General features: G+C 49.2%; 1 protein-coding gene across 7 annotated transcripts in view; it reads right to left on the bottom strand.

Moving 5' to 3' along the window:
* Positions 1-326: 326 nt before the first annotated feature.
* TRAF3IP1 (TRAF3 interacting protein 1) overlaps positions 327-18,759 on the bottom strand; it is a 62,094-nt gene continuing 43,661 nt past the window's right edge. For 5 of the 7 annotated variants that reach the window (XM_042995852.1, XM_042995853.1, XM_042995855.1 and 2 more), the window contains 2 exons: positions 4,678-4,901; positions 327-3,151 (listed from right to left, as the gene is read on the bottom strand). In XM_042995852.1, the coding sequence (XP_042851786.1) occupies positions 2,986-3,151; positions 4,678-4,901 (390 nt within the window). In that variant the 3' untranslated portion in view covers positions 327-2,985. Of the gene's footprint in view, positions 3,152-4,677; positions 4,902-18,759 lie in introns of those variants that run through there. The other 2 variants (XM_042995854.1, XM_042995858.1) reach the window with 2 other exon arrangements.

Below are 18,759 nucleotides of genomic sequence, written 5' to 3'. Positions count from 1 at the left end.
TCAGTTAAGCACCGACTTCGGCTCAGGTCACGAGCTCACGGTTTGTGAGTTCAAGCCCCGCATCGGGCTCTGTGCAGACAGCTCGGAGCCTGGAGCCTGGTTTGGATTCTGTGTCTCCCTCTCTGCTCCTCTCCCGCTAGCACTCTGTCTCTCACTGTCTTGCAAAAATAAATTTAAAAAAAAAAAAAAAAAGTTAAAAAAAATGTCCTTCCCAATCTCCCTTTATGAAGATGCTCGTTAACGAACAAAAAAGGGAGTCTTGCAGGGTCTCACTTCTGCCTTACTGTAAGGCTTGTATAAACTATACTTATCAAAACACCTCTTAGAAAAATATAAAAGCTTTTTATTTATAAAGCGCATCGCAGGACAGCTAACCTCAGAGCCCAAGTGCAGGCCCCAGCTCGGCTCCGGAGCCGGACAGGAGTTCCGGCCTCTGCCGCTAGGGGGCCTCCGCGACTCCCGTTCTCACTTCCACCCTCTGCTGCGGACCGCGCGGAAGCCTGCTCGAAGGAGGCGGTGCTTGGCTCCTCGGAGGCGTGGCCACGGAGGCGAGGAGGCGAGCGGCTCTCTGCATCGCCGGCGTGGGTGGAAGATTCCGGAGCTGGGCTCAGAGTCCAGCTCTGAGCGGAATGTCTTCCCCATCGGCGGGAACCGCTGAGCACATGGTCTTGCTGTGCGCGGCCTCGTTTGAGCCGGATTCTTACCGAAGCTCGAGCGAACGGGTCACCCTCGGCCTGTGACCTTTGACATCTACCTGTTCATTCGGATGCGGGTCCCGGCCCTGCTGGCCCTGCTTTCGCTCTACGCCCTGACACTGCGCACGGACGGAAGATGCGTCTCAGCGAGGCGGGCGCAGCTTAGCGATCAAGTCCAAGTACACTTCAGGGGACCTGTCAGCACGAATGCAATTCCAGGCCACCCCAGATCCTAACCCGCACTTTGTGCCACTAAATGACATCATCTTCACAGATTTCAGTCGTTACTACTTTTTTAAGTTGCTTACTGAAAAGAAAAATAAGCGTGAATACGGGAGCAGAAAGCTCAAATTTTAGTCCCGAATTAATTTTTCCAAAGCTTTACGCATTCTCTTCGAAGAGCTCAACTTTTAAATTAAAATTCCTGCAGTGTGACTTCAGTACTTCCTGGAAATGTCTCAGCCGAAGTAGAGGAAAACACTTAATGATCTCCTTTGTGTATTTTCTCAAAGTAATGAATAACCTGAGGACTGACTGTGCCTATGATAAGATACGGTCATAATCACATGCAGAGACTTTCTACAACTTCATGAATGATCCTGAAATTTCTGATAAGTGCTTACCTGGCTTATAAAACCTCAATTTACACAGAAGAGGTGTAAGTGTCATGATATGAATGAAAAGATAAATTTCCCTGAACTTTCTTCACCAGAAAAAGCAAAATACGCACATTTGAAAATAAGAAAACTCCCAAATGCTTATAAATGTTTTTTCCAGGTGCGAACTGAATTGCACAACCCATACGCTTCTAGCAAAAATATGTGATCGTTTTTAATGATTTATGTATAAAATAAAAATAAATTTTATGATACAATTTGATAAACTACTTCATACAAAATCTGACTCACATAAAATGTATGCAATTTTTTTGCAACACAAAAACTCTATTCAGATATACAAATTCATAAAAGGCAGACATCTTGAAGCAAAACAGTCCCTGTAGGGCTAAGTCGTTCAACTCAGTAGGAGAGAGAGAAGTGTACAAAGGACAGTTAACTCGCCGGCCGCCCGCCTCCCACAACATACTCAGCACAATCTGATCACACAATTTAACGGTGCGCTGCAGAAACGAGGAGATGGCCCGGGTGTGGAAACGGCGGAACTTAATCATCGGATGTCAAGCGTATTCAGCTTGGAAGATCACGTAACTACCTTAGAAAAGGACGTATTTTGGAAATGCCAGGAAGAAAACCTACCCATGCCACTTGTGCAAATCCTTAAAGAAGCAAAACTCCTCAGGCAATTCTAGCGTTTCAATGGCACTGCGTGGGTCACACAACAAATATCTAGAAATAACGGTATCGGGACCCAGAACCCAAGACCTGTGAGTATGTCTCTGACCGGGGGAAATCCTTTACATACAAAGTTAAGACTTTCGTAAGTGTTGACGATATCATATGTGAAAAACTAAATATAAACCATGTTTTTAAAAAGCCTTGCTTTAAAAAACAATTTCCAAAAAAAAATGGTAACATCAAAAAAATGGGGTCAACTGGTGCATCCTTCGAAGTCTTCCTGCCTCCCAGGGACGCACGACTGAGCGCGGAAGAGGGAAGAGGGAAGAGGCCAAAGCCGCGGGCGCAGGACAGCGAGGCCCCCCCACCCGGGCTCACTGCTGCCTCCGTGGGGAGAACCCGGGGGCCAGACGCCCGCCAAGGACATACTGAAACCTCCTCAAATCTCTGAACTTTAAGGCTGTAAACACAAGCCAGAGGCAACAGGGACCCATGAGAAAATGACCTCGAGCGGCGCGGGCCGTGGGTGAGAGGTTTAAAAACCTCCCGCGTGCCTCCTAGAGATACAGGCTCAAATGACCCCTCTGCAAGGGGGGATGAACTCAAAGTGAACCTCGCTCACCTTGGGGCCCCGTTCTGCGTGTAAGTGCCGGTGCCCGGCTCGAGGCCCGAGACCCGAAGACGAGGGACGCGGGTCTCCCCCGGCGCGCCAGCACCGCTCGCCTGCTGGAGGGTTCTGGCACAGAGCTGAGCACACAGGCCGCGGCCGAGACACGGAGAACACGCGTGCGGGGGTCCCCTCTACGGGCCACACGCCCGCGGGAGGAAGGTACGAGAACACGGCCCTGCCGGGCGGGAGCGTGCCTGCGCGTCGGTCGGAGGACACCGAAAACTTCATTTTTTTCGGGAAACTGAGCTTAGAGACGAGCGAGGCTCTCTCTCCCTTTTTATTCTCGGCCCGAGGGGGACTGGCGGCTTCCGAGACGCCCGAGCGTTCACCTTCTGGAACTCAGAGTGATGCTGCACACCATTTTCTGGATCTTCTCGTCGTTCCGCAGGATGTTGGCCTTCACGGCGCAGATCTTGTCCTGCTGGTCTCTGATCAGCTGCTCCAGCTCTGCCAGCTCGGCCTTCAGGGGCTCCACGGCACAGTCCGTGATGCTGGCGGGAAACAACACAGGGGCTCGTGAGGACCACGCGGCCCCGCGGACGCGCGCTTCTTGACCAAAACGACGCAAGAAGACAAACGGAGGTTATTCACGGCATCCACAGAAAAGGGCTAGGAGTACGAACACGCTCGGGTGATGACACGGAGGGACGAAAGCCTCACGCCTGGGAACGACGGGGGTCACAGCCTCACCGCGACCCGAAGTGGAGTCAAACGTGAAATTATACACAGGAACCTAATGTGTCTGAAGTCCTTACGTGACGTACGCTGCAGAGAGCCCTGGGGACGGCGCGGCCACCAAGACCGCCGCCCCGGGCAGCCCTCCGCCTCCCTCACCTTCCTCCAGGGGGAGGCTCACCCAGCTGCAAGGGCTTCCCCCCAGAGACCCTCCCTCCGGACTCCCTTGCCCAAGGCATTGAGGCCTTTCAGTGCTGGGTTACATGCCCGGAAAAATCTAGAACATACTTGGGAAGGCAGAGGTCAGATCAGCCTTTCCCTTTAGTTTTTTTTAAGCATATCAATACAGAATAAATACAAAAACAGTGATAGTGTCCAACCACCCTGCCATAAAGCAACATCAGTTTTGCGAAGGAAGAACCATCTGGGTGCTACTTTTTAGTACGTTAAACGAAACGTAAGACGTGCTAACAAGTAACCACGCTGGACCCGGCACCAAAAAGTTCTCGGTGATTTCCTAACTCCTGTCGTGCTGGAATTTAAAATCTTAAGGAAATTTTTAAGAATAAGCAGACTAATAAAAGAGTATAGCTTCGTTATAACACAGCTTATTATATGGGCTTAGAGATATATCACTGAGTCCAATCAGACACTTTTCTGAAAAAAAGAAAAAAAAAAACATTAACAATTGATATAGTTTCATGCTGGGACGATTATAAATACAGACTGTCAAACATTTCCCCAAGATAAATCTCTCTTTAGCGGTTCTATTTCCTTCACGGTAGCAATTTCAAAATGGGTTCACCTGCATTTATTTCTTCCGGAGTAAAAAGTGAAAACACTGTCAAACTACAAACAGTTACAAAATTGGGGGGACTGTGGCAAGACACATAAAAAAATAATACCCCTACTGCACAGTTCCCCATAGTTTTTACTGCCTACGTCTAATCACGTGCGAAAGGTAACTCCAAATCTTTCCTACTTGTTACAAAGTGCATGTTGCGGTATGAATGCAGAAGATGCTGCTTTTGGGGAGGGTGGTGGTTTCCTGGGAGATGTCCCCCCCGGCCCTGGGCAGATGTGGGGCCCCCCTCCCCAGCCCCATGCCCCCACTGACCGCTGTTCCTCCTGCAGGGGAGATGTCCCCCAGGCCCTGGGCAGAGGTGAAGGCTCCCCATCCCCCCCGGGGCCCTGGGCAGATGTGGGGGCTCCCCATCCCCCCGGGCCTTGGGCAGATGTGAGACCCCTCGCCCCTGCCGACCTCTATTCCTCCTTCAGGGGAGATGTCCCCCGGGGCCCTGGACAGATGTGGGGGCCCCTCGCCCCCCTCGCCCCTGCCGACCTCTGTTCCTCCCGCAGGGCCTCGGCGTGCTGCTTGTTCTCACTGTGCCACAGCTGCAGCTCGTTCTGCATGGCGTCCACGTCCTCCTGGATGTAGTCCATGATCTTCCCCAGGGGAAGCGCGCTCTTGCACAGGGTCTGGATGGACACACGCAGCTTCTCTATCTCCTTGGAAACGATGTCCTTCTCCTTCTTCCACGCTGACTCAGAGACAAGCAAGTTCTCCTGTGGTCAGTGGGGGAAACAGGAAGAGAAGGAAACATCCTCATTTCTGCGGGCCGGCCGAGGGCGGAAAGACACGGGAGTGGGGACAGTACTGGCTCGGGACCCACTGTCCCTCCTGTGAACGTGACACTTGGGCCAGCCGCAGCCCCGAGCCGTGGGAGCAGGTACACTGTGCCCACCGGGGGTCCGTGCCTTCCCTTCTCAAGGGTAGAGGGGTCTTGACCCGGAAGGCTGTCTGAAGGGCAAATTTCTATCAAGTAAGATTTATTCCCCAACTGACCAGAAACTTATTGTAGTTACTGTTACCAAGGCTTAGGGACACTGATGATTTTCCCAGACAGACTGGCAGAAAAGGGATCTGACCCTGCACCTCACTCCTTGAACGGACCTCTTTTCCATCTCAAATGACACCGCAACCCAGCTCGCCGGGCGAAAGGAGGAAGGGAACCCTCCAGAGAGGAGGAAACATGGCAACGTGGAAGGGAAGGAGAGGAAGTCTGCAAGCAGGGCATGGCCAGCAGCACCAAGCCAAGCAGAGGGTCAGCTGGAGAGGGCTGGACTGAGCTGGCTGGTACAGAGGTCAAGGAGCCTGGGGCCTCGGTGGGAATCACTGGTGCGGAGGGTAGGGGGGAGGTCTCACACAGTAGCAGGCAAAGGAGGGAAGGAGACAGAGGCAACTGGAAAACTTCATTCAGTTTTGGCCAGGAGTTGCTGGGCTCTTTGGCAACCAACGTTTACAATTCTCTTCATATGAGCTTTTATCACAGACATCTCTGAATTTCAGAAATTGATGTAAGTGACAAGAACCAATGAATAGTTTGGCTTCTTGGAAAACCGTTCCCAAGATAATGGACACTGTTTAGGAAGCCCTCCCTGGATGTTCCCGCTCCACAAGGCTGGCTAAGGTGTCGCTGCTTTACTGACTTAGAGTATGAGTCAAATGCTGTTAATTAAATTATAACTAATCAACTTGTTTTTTATCATATAACCATTTGTGTTACTTCTAATGCCAGTTTCAGACTGTAGGATCCAGGAGGGCAGGAGCCCTGTGTCTGCATCCACTGTGGCCCATATAGGTTCTCCTTAAATATCTGTCAAAGTAACAAATGAAGTGACCAAATAGTCTGCCTCTCAAGATTCTGGCTCTACTACCTACTGAACTTGGACAAGCACGTGGAAAGTCTTAACATAATGCCTGGCACACAGAAAATGTTAAATAAACGTGAGGAGAAACAAAAGGTAAAACTCATAGAACTAGTAAGAGTTAGGCAAGGTTGCAGGATATAAGATAAATATACAAAAATAAATTATATGCCTGTATATTGTCATCACATGAACACTGAAATTAAAAATACAGTGTCATTTACAATTGTATACGTAAACAAAAGAGAAAAGTATCTAGGTGTAAATCTAACAAAATATGTGTGGAACTTGCATACGAAAATTACATAATGTGGATGAAAGAAATCAAAACAGATCTAAATAAATGGGGAGACATACTATGTTCCTCAACTGCAAGATTCAAACATCGTGAAGATGTCAATTCTCCCCAAATTGATATACAAGTTTAATAAAATTCCTATCAAAATCCAAACTAAATTTTTTGGAGACACAGAAAAGATTGTCCTGAAATTTATCCAGAAAGACAAAGGATCTAGAATAGCTAAAATATTTTTTAAAAAAGAACTAAAGAGGGAGCAATCAGTCTATCTAATTTCAGGACTTATTATGTAGCTACAGCAATCAAGACTGTGTGGTATTGGCAGGATAGACACATAGACCAATGGAACAGAATGAAGAATCTAGAAATAGACTCTCAACCAAGTATGCCCATCTGGTTTTTGACAAGAGTGCAGAAGCAATTCAATGAAAGAAATAGAGCCTTTCAACGTGTGGCACTGGATAACTGGATATCCAGAGGGGAAAAAGGAACCTTGACCTAAGTCTCATTTCTTGTACAAAAATTAACTCAAAGTGGGTAATGGACTTACATATAGAACATACAAGTACAAAACTTTTAGGAGAAAACCTTTGGAATTTACGGCCAAGCAAAGAGTTCTCCCACTTGACCCCAAAAGCATGACTCATTAAAGGAAGAGGTGACAAAGCCGACTCTGTCACAGTCAAAAACTTTTGAAGACCCTGTCGAGAGGCTGAAAGACAAGTTGGAGAGAGAACATACTTCCAAACCGTGTATCTGACAAAGGACTAGTATCTAAAAAATATAAACTCTCGAAACTCAGTAGTAAAAAAGCAAACAGGAAATCCAATTAGAAATGAGAAAAGACACAGACAGACATTTCACCAAAGAGGATACACGGATGGCCAATAAGCTCATGAAAAGATGTTCAAAATCATTACTTATCAGGGAAATTCAAACTGAAGCCACAATGTGGTATCACCCTACACCTACCAGGGTAGCTTTAAAAAAAAGGAGTGACGATACCAAAGGCCAGTGAGGATGCAGAGAAACTTGATTACTTGGACATGGCTGGTAGGAATGTAAACTGTACAGGTTTTGCAAACAGGTTTTGGAAAACAGTTGGGCAGTTTCTTGAAAACTAACATGCAACCAGCAGACGACCTAGCAACTGTACTCCTGGACACTTATTCCAGAGGAACGAAAAGTTATGTTCACACAAAGTCTGTACGTGAATGTTTACAGCAGCTTTATTCTCAGAGTAGCCAAAAATTAGAAACAACCCAGATGCCCTTCAACAAGTGAGCAGTTAAAGAAACGGCGCTACACTCACACGTGGGACAACACTCAGCAATAAAAGGAACGAACCGCTGATTCACGCAGCCACCTGGATGGTTCTCCAGACAGTTATGCTGCATGCAAGCGGCCAATCTCCAAAGACTACACGCTCTCTGACTGCATTCACAGAACATTCTTGAAATGACAACATTGTGAAAGTGGAGAACAGGTGGTGGTTGCCACGGGCTGAGGAGGGGGTGAGGTGGGAGGGGAGGGAATAGGCGTGGCTGTAAAAGGGCAACAGGAAGGATCCTTGTGGTGATGCATCAAGGTCAATATCCTGGTGTGATATTGAACATGGCTTTGCACGACGTATGGGTGGGGAAAACGGAGTATACGGGCAGTCTCCAAAGGCCGGTGAGGATGCGGCAAAACTCGATTACTTGGACGTGGCTGGTGGGAATGTCAAATGTACGTTATTTCTTGCAACTGCATGCTGAGTCTACAGTTATGTAAAAATAAGCTTCGCTGACGAAAAAAGTTAGTGGCCACACAAATGCCTTTCAAGTAAAATGCTAAATGACTAAAATGAACTCAAGACAATAAAAAACTACTTCTCAAGGGAAAAAAAAAAGTGTTGTCTTTATTACATCCAGATTAGTAAAACTCTGACTTAGTTGAGCAATTTAAAATTCTACTAAAACCCATTCAGAACGCTTAGTAAATAATTCCCACGTACTTGGCATCGTGTTGAGTCTGATACAAAACTGTTCAGGGTGCAGAGCTTAGCATGGCTAATATGTGTAAATGTGTGATGAAACAGGTGAGTTGCAAGGGAGACAAAGACACTAAGGGGTTATCTGGCCAAGCTCCCTATTTTGGGTCACCGTGTCAAACTCCCTCATAGCTCTGAATCACAGCGCCAAGCAGAATTGGGAACACTAATCTTACGTTTATAACTTTATTTTTAAGGGGTTAAGAATTCAAAACAAAATGCATTTGGGCTGGGATTATGAGTCGGGAGAAACTTTCATCATTGCTGCAAACACGCTGTGGCAAAACATCAAAATTCTGGCATTAAAACAAAAAAAAACCAACAAACAACTTCCATCTAAACGAACATGGCAGGGTGGGGTGGGTAAGCCAGTGATTATTTGCTTTAAAAGCACACCCCTCTGACGACAGACTGATTCATATACAGCCCGTATAGCTGTGTCAGCAAACTTCCAGACAAACGTAACCATTATAAACCCTTGTTTTATAGACTTTTAATACGTATAGTGAAATATGAGAATCTAGCACCGTATCCACCACCCAGGAATCAGTCACACGAGCCACGCTTAATTTCTGGAAACACAAGAGCAAGATACAGTGAAACTCCACCATTATACGTCCACTACCGAAACGACGGGGAACACAGGGAGCCTTTGGGGAAACGCGCGGGCCAGCGGTCGGAACACGTGCTCTGCACGTACGAAGCCTTGCCACCTCCTCACTTTATGGCCCCGGGAGCCTCGCTTGACCTGCCTGTAGCTCAATGTCCTCACCATAAAATGGAAATAATAATATTTACCCTGTAGGTAAGATTAAATGGGATCATATAAAATAGGCAGCCCGGAGCCTCGCACGTAGTAAACCTTCAATGGGCGTTAACCGTTGCCATAAATTTCTCGGACAGAAAGAACGGAAGCACGAGCCCCTGCGGGACGAGGCCCGCGTGCTCTGCCTCCAGTGCGGCGACGTGGCCCTTCTCTCTCGGGCGGACTCGTCAGCTACACAAGACTCGAAGTCGGGCCTGCTCCGAGCACTCCGGCACGTACCGGAAAACACGTGCGGGTGGAGCGGCGGCACCAACTGACCAGCTTCAGACAGACAGGACCGTTCATCCAGAATACACCCTCCTCCCCGACACGGTCCCGTCCCCAGCTCTACTTTGTAAACATGTAAATGCCCCGCTGTCACGAAATCAGATCTCGAAACTCTTTGCCGGGAGAGCACATCTCCGGGCCACGCTTTTCCGCGGCACTCCGGCCACGGCCTCGCTCTCCACGGGCGACGCGCACGGAGGTGGCAGCGGCGGGTCTCGCGGGGACACAAACCCACCGGCCTGTGGCCTCCGGCTCCTCGTACAGGCTGCACACTGTTTACTCAGCTGCTTCTCCGGCAGGAAGGGCCTCTGACAAAGCGTTCCGGCGTCTGGCTGCCCCCTTCGCACATGTGCTTCGGAAAGCGTGAGTTCCCAAGACTATCCAGGTGAACGGCTACGTGCTTCTGGGACTTCATACGATTTGCATTTACCGCACGCACACTTGTCCCCAGAAATGTAAGCGTTTGTGCTTATGGTGACTTTTTAAGTTTATGGTGATTTATTCTAAGTCAAATAAATAAGAACCACTGACGTGAAAGATTTGTTCCTTTAAGTTTCAATCGCGATGCTTCACCAGAAGAAAATGCTGTTTTTAAAAGAATGCCTTAGAAGCCTGACCCTTAGGCACCGCCAGAAGTGTCTCAGGAGCAGGATTTAGGGTGCAACACGAGGGCTGTGGCATGTGCACACTGCCTTCCACTCTGTCTCTGGATCCGAGGGGTCACGAACGCTGCCGGGCAGAGCTCTACCCTACATTAAGCAAACCCAATAAACAAAGGCCTGAGTAATGTCGGGTGGGGAGAGGGAATAATAAATCAAAGAGTGTGAGTATTTGCTTTAAATAATATACTCTCCCATGACCTCAGGAACTGATTTATGTACAACCTGCCAAAAGTTCATTTTCTTCGTAAGCCGAGAGTGCCTGCATCCGAGTTACAAGAGAAAGGCAGAGATCGACAGAGTAACTATTCAGAGTGTCCTGTTCATCCAGAGATATTCTACCGCCAAGCTTCTCTGTCAACCAAACATGTGTCCCTAGCGTGGGTCAAACCCGATCCCTTGAACGCACAGTAAAATAAAACAGTCTGCCATCAAATGCTTTAACCTTTTTGCACACATACAAAAAAGCGCATAAAACATACATGGTACAACAAAATGCTAAAGTGACTCCAGCAGCCTTCGCCTGGGTCAAGAAAACCAACCTTCCCAGGGTCCCCAAAGCCCAAGGCTACGACCACACCGCCCTCCACGTGGTCCACTACTGGGTCTGTGTGCACCTGCGTGTTTCCCTGTGTGCCCGTCTCCCTCGTAGGGTGCAGACGGAACCACACAGTACATTTCCACACGTGTCTGCCTCTTCTGCTCAGCGTTGTACTTAAGAATCAACCATGTAGCTACAAGCACCTGTATACTGTTCATTTGCATTGCTGAACGGTAGGTATTTCATCACACAAATATACCACGATTTTATTCACCCACTCTACTGCTGATGGACATTTGGGTTGTTTTTGGTCTGGGGCTCTGACAGTAACTATTTAGGAAAAGTGATTACTCTGAACAGCTAAGTAATGAGTCGCTACAACTGTTAGACCACTGTGGACAATCTTATATATGTCCCAATACACACGTGCACAGGAGTCTCTGGGATGTGCAATGCCCAAGGGCATTGCTGGGCCAAAGGGTGTGTAGGTCTTCACCTTCGTGACATAACGTCAAAGAGTTTTCCATTTAATGGTTGTACCAACTGACAGCAAACATTTTTCATGAACCGGCATTTTGTTTCTGTGCATATAAAGGAACATCAACTCCTATGGCATTTCCACAATCTGACAGCTGCGGGTAATATCTACTCAATTATTTCACGGGCAGCGGAGAGAAAACCACCGGCACGTCAGGAAGATGCTGTTAAGAGAAACCTTCCAGGAGAAGCCGCGTGCCCAGACAGGGCCACACAGCCACGAGGGTGATGACCCGCCTCTGCCACTTAACGGTCTAACAACCTCAGACACAATAACTCTGTGACTCTGTTTCCAGGCCTAGGAAACGGGGATGGCGCTTATCTAATAAATTACGGTCAAGTTAAATGACGCGATGTCTGTAGTTCCTTAGTCGTAACAAGTACTCTAGAAACGGCAGCTGTTGTTCTAGTGGTCTCTGACTGAGAACTGGTTGGTAAACTTCCACGGGAGGAAAACGCACGCCACAGCATACCTCGTAGCACCCGGCACAGAACCAGAACTCACTACACGTTAGCTCCTTTCACAGACACTGGCAGCCGTGGACGGCAGGGGGCGGGGGAGGAACCGTCGTGGAAGTCTGTGGAAAGTACGAGTGAGGAGGCTCGGCCTGAGGCCCAGCGGGGTCACCACAGCGGCTGCAGGTTAGGGCACAGAAGAGACGGCTCTTCAGATTGGCCTTTCTGACTTCCTTGAAAATTGGAAGTAGTTTTAAAGCCATCTTTTATCCCACAGGGAGCCGATTGACTGACAAAGCCAGCAGGCAACAGGGAAATGCAGAGCTCCAGTTCTCAGCCCCGACAATCTCTCCTCTGCTTAAAGTAACCAGAGTCATACTGGCCTAAAACTGGTCCTTTCAAACATTTTTATGAAAAGCTATTCTCACATATTTACTCTCAGATGAACCTGAGAACATTCTTTGCCAAGCTCCAGAACATCCACTGAATACTTACTGTAATTCCATTAAATTTATACAGTAAGCCGAGGGAAATAACATCCCTATCGTATTGATTTTCCCACCCAGAAACACTCTCTTGACTTTCTCCAGGCCCTTTGCATCTCTTGGTAAAATTCTGCGGCTTCTCAAAATAGTTACTGTAAACTTCTTGTTAAATGCATGGCTTGGTAAGTTACCTTTTCGTTCCCAGTTCTGAAGAGGAACTTCAGGCACATTATTTTCAATGGGTTATTGCTGTCTTGCAGGAAAAACATGGACTTGGGATGTTTATTTTGTCACTGGCCACCCTATGCATTTTTTCTCTAGTAGTTAACCTTTTGGGGATCAATTTCCTTGGCAGACTGCTGTCATTTCAATTAATGATGACCCCGTCTCCCCCCGTTAAAGAACTCCACGCCTCGCCTCTTTCTGTGCTGGCTAGAGCCCCCAGAATAGTCGGACAGGGTTGTGTTTCGCAGCCCTGTTCCCGAGTCTGGTGGGAACACACACAGTCGCTCGCTGCCACGTAGGGTGCTGATGGGGACACGCGCTCTCCTACGGAGGCACCTTCCCATTCCCAGGTCACTGCACACTCTAGTTGCAAAGGATGCTGAAGTTTATAAGCGCCATGTCTTCTTAAGAGGCAACACACTCACGGGACGCCTGGATGGCTCAGTCGGTTGAGCGTCCGACTTCAGCTCAGGTCATGATCTCATGGTTTATGGGTTGGAGCCCTACGTCAGGCTCTGTGCTGACAGCTCAGAGCCTGGAACCTGCTTCGGATTCTGTGTCTCCCTCTCTCTCTGCCCCTCCCCTGCTCACAGTGTCTCTCTCTCTCTCTCAAAAATAAACATTAAAAGAAGATAAAAAAAAAAAAAAAAGAGAGAGAGAGAGAAATAACACACTTACTAGTGACTTTTTTTGGTTCAAGAATAGTTTCTTGGGAGGTAAGCCATGGTCAAAGGGTGCTGCAACCACTGACCTCCACCTGGTTTCAGCTGAAAGGCTGCCTCTTCCCTGGATGTGGCGGCAGAGATGAAAAGGAAATGCTATTCATGGAAACAGAACTATATTTATCTGATAGAGGTGGATCTTCAGTCCTAGAACATATTCTAGTTCACTCTTAATTATATAAAATACATGATTTAGGAACAAAATATTAGTTCCTAACCATGATTTCTAGGGTTCTGTAATTCTGTTAAAATATCCCAAGGAGACTCTGGCCAGAATGGAAAGGCTGGAGCCGAAGTAGGAAACAACTAGAAAACAACAAAACATCGGATGCAGCTGTTTCCAGCCCACATCTGACTGAGAGCCCGAAGAGGGACGGGGGCCAGCCCGCCCTCACCCTCGCTCGCTGTGTGGGGACAATCTCCCGGCTCTGGCTCAGAGCGTGAGGGTGTCGGTGAGCCGAGGAGGCAGAGAGCCCTCCGTGAGGCAGCAGACGGGGAGGGCCAGCCTCCAGGAGGGGCCGGGAACCGTCTTAGACAATTACCCATGGACGAAGAGAGCCTGTGTGGAAACCCCGGTTTCCAGAGAAGTTCCAGCACACCGATGGAGGAAAAAAAAAAAAACAAAAAACAAAATACACACACACACACACACACACACACACACACACACACACACACACACGAGTTTGGAAGCATTGAGAAGGGTAAGAGGAACGGTCTGACTCTACCCCCATCACCTCTCCAAGGGGGCAGGGTGGAGGGCCAGGAGAGACCTCAGCTCATGATCTCTCCCATGGGGGAAAGTGACAGGGTGACAGGGGGTGAGGGAGCACCTGGCCTCCTCAGCCATGCAGGACGCTGCCGAAGAGGCCCAACATCTCTCTCACCCTCGCCAGACCACTGCATCTTGAGCCGTATGACTAGGGGGCAGGGAGCAGCTGGGAGAAGGCAGACAGGACTCTCGCAGGGCATCAGAGGGACCCAGGTCCTACTGCACTGCGGACCCCACCAGAAAATCCACCCTGCCCGTGGATCCCCACCCCCAAGGGCCCACACCCACACACCCCCACCCTGCTGCTGGCTCCCTGTGTGCACTCCTGATGGCAACACAAGCAAGCTTTGACAGCCAGCCAGGGAGAACTGCAAAGCCAGTGCGAATCTGTGGGCCAGGGAGCAGCCACAAACAACAGCTGTAGTCGGCCCCTGGGGAAGCAAAAGGGAGCTGTCAGCGCCTGCCCGCCTGCCCTGGGGCACTGCAGCGTGGAGAGAAGGCACAGAAACTCAAGAATTCTGCCCCAAGAGGGAGCAAGAGACACAGGGCAGGTGGGTCCACACCAGGTCTGAAAAAGCATCTGAATCCCCAGCAGGGCTGACAGAGGTTACGTGTCTCCTGAAGTCGGTGAGGCAAGATGAAAGCGATCACTGCTACCTCAAGGGGAACACAGCAACACAGGACTCCGTGGAACATGACAGGGAAACATCGACACCACCACGTATCCCCGTAACTGTTCGGTAACTGACTCCAAAATGGGGAGATCTGCGATCTACCTGGTGAGGAATTCAGAACGGGTCTTTTAAGGGAGCTCAGTGAGCTACAAGAAGACACAGAAAGACAGTTCAATCAATCAGGAAGATTATACATGAAAAGAATGAGTGGTTTAACAGAGAGAGAGAGAAATCATAAAAAAGAACCGCACGGAAATTCTGGAGCGGAAGATCCTATGAACAAAATGAAAACAACACGACGGAGAATGCACCAACGTCATGATGCATCAGGAGGAAAGAATGTGTGAATTACAGGACAGACCTCTGAGGACAACAGAACAGGACAAAAAGAGTGAAGGGGGTAAAGAAAGGCCACGTGATCGTGGGATGCCATCAAATGAGGCAATCTGAGCATTACTGGAGCCCAGAAGGAGGAGGGGGAAGGAGGGGCAGAAGGCTTCTTCAAGGAAACAATGGCTGAAACGTCCCAAGTCTGGAGAGAGGTCTGGGTATTCCAAGTTCACGAAGCTCACGAGGTTCACCAAACAAACTCACCTTCAGGAGATCCTCTCCAGACACCTTATAACAGAACAGGACCACACACAAAGAGGGAATCTTCAAGGCAGCAAGAGAAGAGCTTGCACCTCACAAGGAACCCCATAAGGCTGCAGATTTCTGGCCAGGAGGGCGCAAGAGGATACGTTTAGAGGCCGAGAGACACCAAGTGCCCATGAGAACACGACCCCACAGAGCTGTCCTTCAGAAATGAAGGCGAGGAGACAAACACATTCCCAGACAGAGAGGAGGAGATTGCCAGCAGCAGGCCCGCCTCACAGGAAATCCCGAGAAGAGTCACCAAGCCGCAGTGAAAGGCGCAGATGAGAACGTGAGCGGGGCCGAGGAAACACTGGCGGAGATGAGCAGCCAGACTCAGGCCCCTCACGCTGCCGGGAGGAGGGGTGTCAGCCACTTAACTCTGCATAAAGGTGAAAGAACAGAGTACTAAAAATACAGTCATAACCATTTGTTAATGAACACACAATATAAAGAGCGGAGCTGTGACACTGAAAACATAAAAAGGGGGAAGTCAAAGGGTTTTAAAAAGAGTTTTTGTGTGCTTTTGAAGTTAGCTTATGACCAGTGCAAAGTAGAACCTTACCTATAAGATGTTTTATGGAAGCTTTGTGGTAACCACGAAGTAAAGACCTGCAGCGGATTCCCAAAACACAGAGAGAACGGAATCAGAGCATACCATGTGGGAAACCGTTAATTCACAACAGACATCGCAAGAGAAGAACAGAACAAGAGAACTACAAAACAGTCGGGAAATAAGATGGCATTAGTACATCCTTACCTATCAGCAATTACTCTAAATATAAGTGGATTAGATTCTCCAATCAAAAGGCATAGAGTTGCCGGACGGATTAAAAAAACGAGACCCAGCCATATGCTTCCGACAAGACGCACTGTAGCTTTAGGGACACACGAATTGGCTCAAAAGGATGGAAAAAGATCCTCTACAAATGGAAACCAAAAGAGAGGAGAGGCCACATGTATTACAGCGGACAAAACAGACTTTTAGCCAAAACCTGTGACGAGAGACAAAGAAGGTCATGTCACTACTTGCTGAGGAGGGCCAGCTCGTCCAGAGGACATGAACACTGTAAACACACATGCACCCCAGGTCAGAGCACCCACGCGCCACGCAAATGCCGACCAGGGGAGGAAGATCGCTTCTGGACCCCAGCTGTTTAGCCCCAGAAGCTCCATGCACACAGCCCCAAAAGACACCAGGCACCATCTTGCATGCCGTCTGTGGCGAGAAAACCGGTGGCATTTTGTGAACAGGACGGCGGGCTCCAGGAGAACCCTCGGAAAACCAAACCAGAGGAGCAGACTTAACAGACTGGGAAGAACTGAGATCATCGCAGAAGTCGCTCCCAGGAAGGTCCTTGCGGACCTTTCCTGCCGCCGCACTAGCGTTTACGCACCCCCCACACATGTGCACGCAATCGAAGTCACGGACACGCGTCTCTCCCACGTTCATCCCACCACACACTCCCCTGGTCTCTTTACGCCTGTGTGTTACGTAGGTTTCGGGGCTCAGAGATCACCAGGTGTGTGCAGGCCTCTCACAGCAGTGCTACCTGGAGGGCAGAGCGCCATGAGATCAGCGAATGTGCTCAGGGAGGGATGGGCTCATCCCTGGTGCTCACACAGCAACCTGGGCACATGGGGCATCCAGGGATCCGTCCAGGTCCCCATCCACTCATGGGAGCAAAGGGAAGATGTATAACTGGCCCACACCCAGGCCACCGGGCAAGGGCAGCGGGGCACGCTTTCTATTGGTTAGGAAGAAGCTTCAATATCGGCCTCACCTCCATAGCTTCCCGCTCAAATGAGCCAGATCCAGTTACCGCCACCACCCAGGGACCCAGGCAGGGACAGGCTCTGTCCTCTCCTAGCATTAAGACTTCTGGGGGGGTCTTTGGAGGGGTTGAGGTGATTAGCCTTGTGCACAGGAACCAGAGGCCGGCACAGGCAGCTTCCCACCTTGTTCCTCCAGGGCCCAGCACCATCTGGACCAGAAGCCGCCGTAGAACTTCTGGTCCCTGGCTGTGCATTAGAATCACCTGGGGAACTCTGTAAGCTACCGATGCCAGGACCGTGCCCAAAGATTGATCTAACGGGTCTGAGGAGGGGCCCTGGCACCAGTATTTAATAATATGGTCCTAATGCACCAATGGCTCTAAGCAGACGTACCTGTAAGTACCTTTCAAAGGACGTAAGATTCCAAGTTCACTTGCTTTACATTTTACAATCACTTTCCATGCTACAGGCAGGGGCCACAAAAAATCTAAGTTTAAAAATACACTTTAGGGGCGTCTGGGGGCTCAGTCAGTTAAGTGTCCAACTTCAGCTCAGGTCATGACCTCACAGTTCGTGAGTTCAAGCCTCGCATTGGGTTCTCTGCTGTCAGCAGAGCCTGTTCTGAATCCTCTGTCCCACCCCTCTCTCTCTGCCACTCCCCTGCTCGCACTCTCTCTCTCAAAAATAAATAAACTTAAAAAAAATACACTTTAGTGTTTATTTATTTTTGTGAGAGAGAGAGCTCACGTGAGTCAGGGACTGGGGGAAGGAGGAGGAGGAGGAGGAGAGGGAGGGAGAGAGAGAGAGAGAGACAGAGACAGAGACACCCAACCAGGCTTAGAGACCGATATGGGCCTTGAACTCACAAACTGTGAGACCATGACCTGAGCCAAAATCAAGAGTCGGATGCTTAACCGACTGAGCCACCCAGGTGTCCCTAAAAATACACTTTAAAAGTATTTTTCCCAGAGTGCCTGGGTGGCTCAGTCAAACATCTGACTTCAGCTCAGGTCATGATCTCATGGGTCCATGAGTTCGAGCCCCACGTCGGGCTCTGTGCCGACAGCTCAGAGCCTGGAACCTGCCTCGGATTCTGTGTCTCCCTCTTTCTCTCTGCCCCTCCCCCACTCACGCTCTCTCTGTCTCTCAAAAACAAATAAACATTAAAAAAAATTTTTTTTAAGTATTTTTCCCTTTTCCCTATCATCTCTGGAAATGACCACCAAGATTATTAAATTATTTTGCTTTTTATTTCCATCCCTTTATTAACTAATTGGATTTGCTATTTTAGATTTCATCATTTTTTGCCAGGCCTACTGCGATAATCTTTCTTACAGTTCTGGTTCCAGTTCTGCTTTTACATATTTAGCCTCCTAAATTCTGACTGTATTTCCTAGCCCCGAAGTACCAGATCGAATTCACCATCAATCATACCCGGCAGTCTCCGGGCAACGTGAAGGCCACGCGTGTCAACGGTCGGCACGTGAACTGGCAAAGAAACGAGAAGTCAGGCTATCCGAGGTCTTCGGCGGAAAATGAACGTCACGGGGTTAGTGGAGACTGTACGGAGTGAGTCGAAACACTAGAAGAGCAAAGGCAAATTCAAATACAGGAGGTCAGGTCCCGGGTACCCCTGCAAGTGGCGAGGCCACGCTGGCAACCACGTGCGGCAGGTGCCCTGACCCACTGGCGCAGACGAGGCGGTGAGCTCTGGCTTGTGCTCGCCACGCCCGACTCCTCCAGCCGCCAGAAGTCAATCCAAAACCACAGCCACAGTCTCAGTGAGCGGTGGACGCCGGGGAAGGAGGTCAA

Source organism: Panthera tigris, chromosome C1 (genome assembly GCF_018350195.1).
Source record: "Panthera tigris isolate Pti1 chromosome C1, P.tigris_Pti1_mat1.1, whole genome shotgun sequence".
Lineage (NCBI taxonomy): Eukaryota > Metazoa > Chordata > Mammalia > Carnivora > Felidae > Panthera > Panthera tigris.
This window is presented reverse-complemented; position numbering and strand designations above follow the sequence as displayed.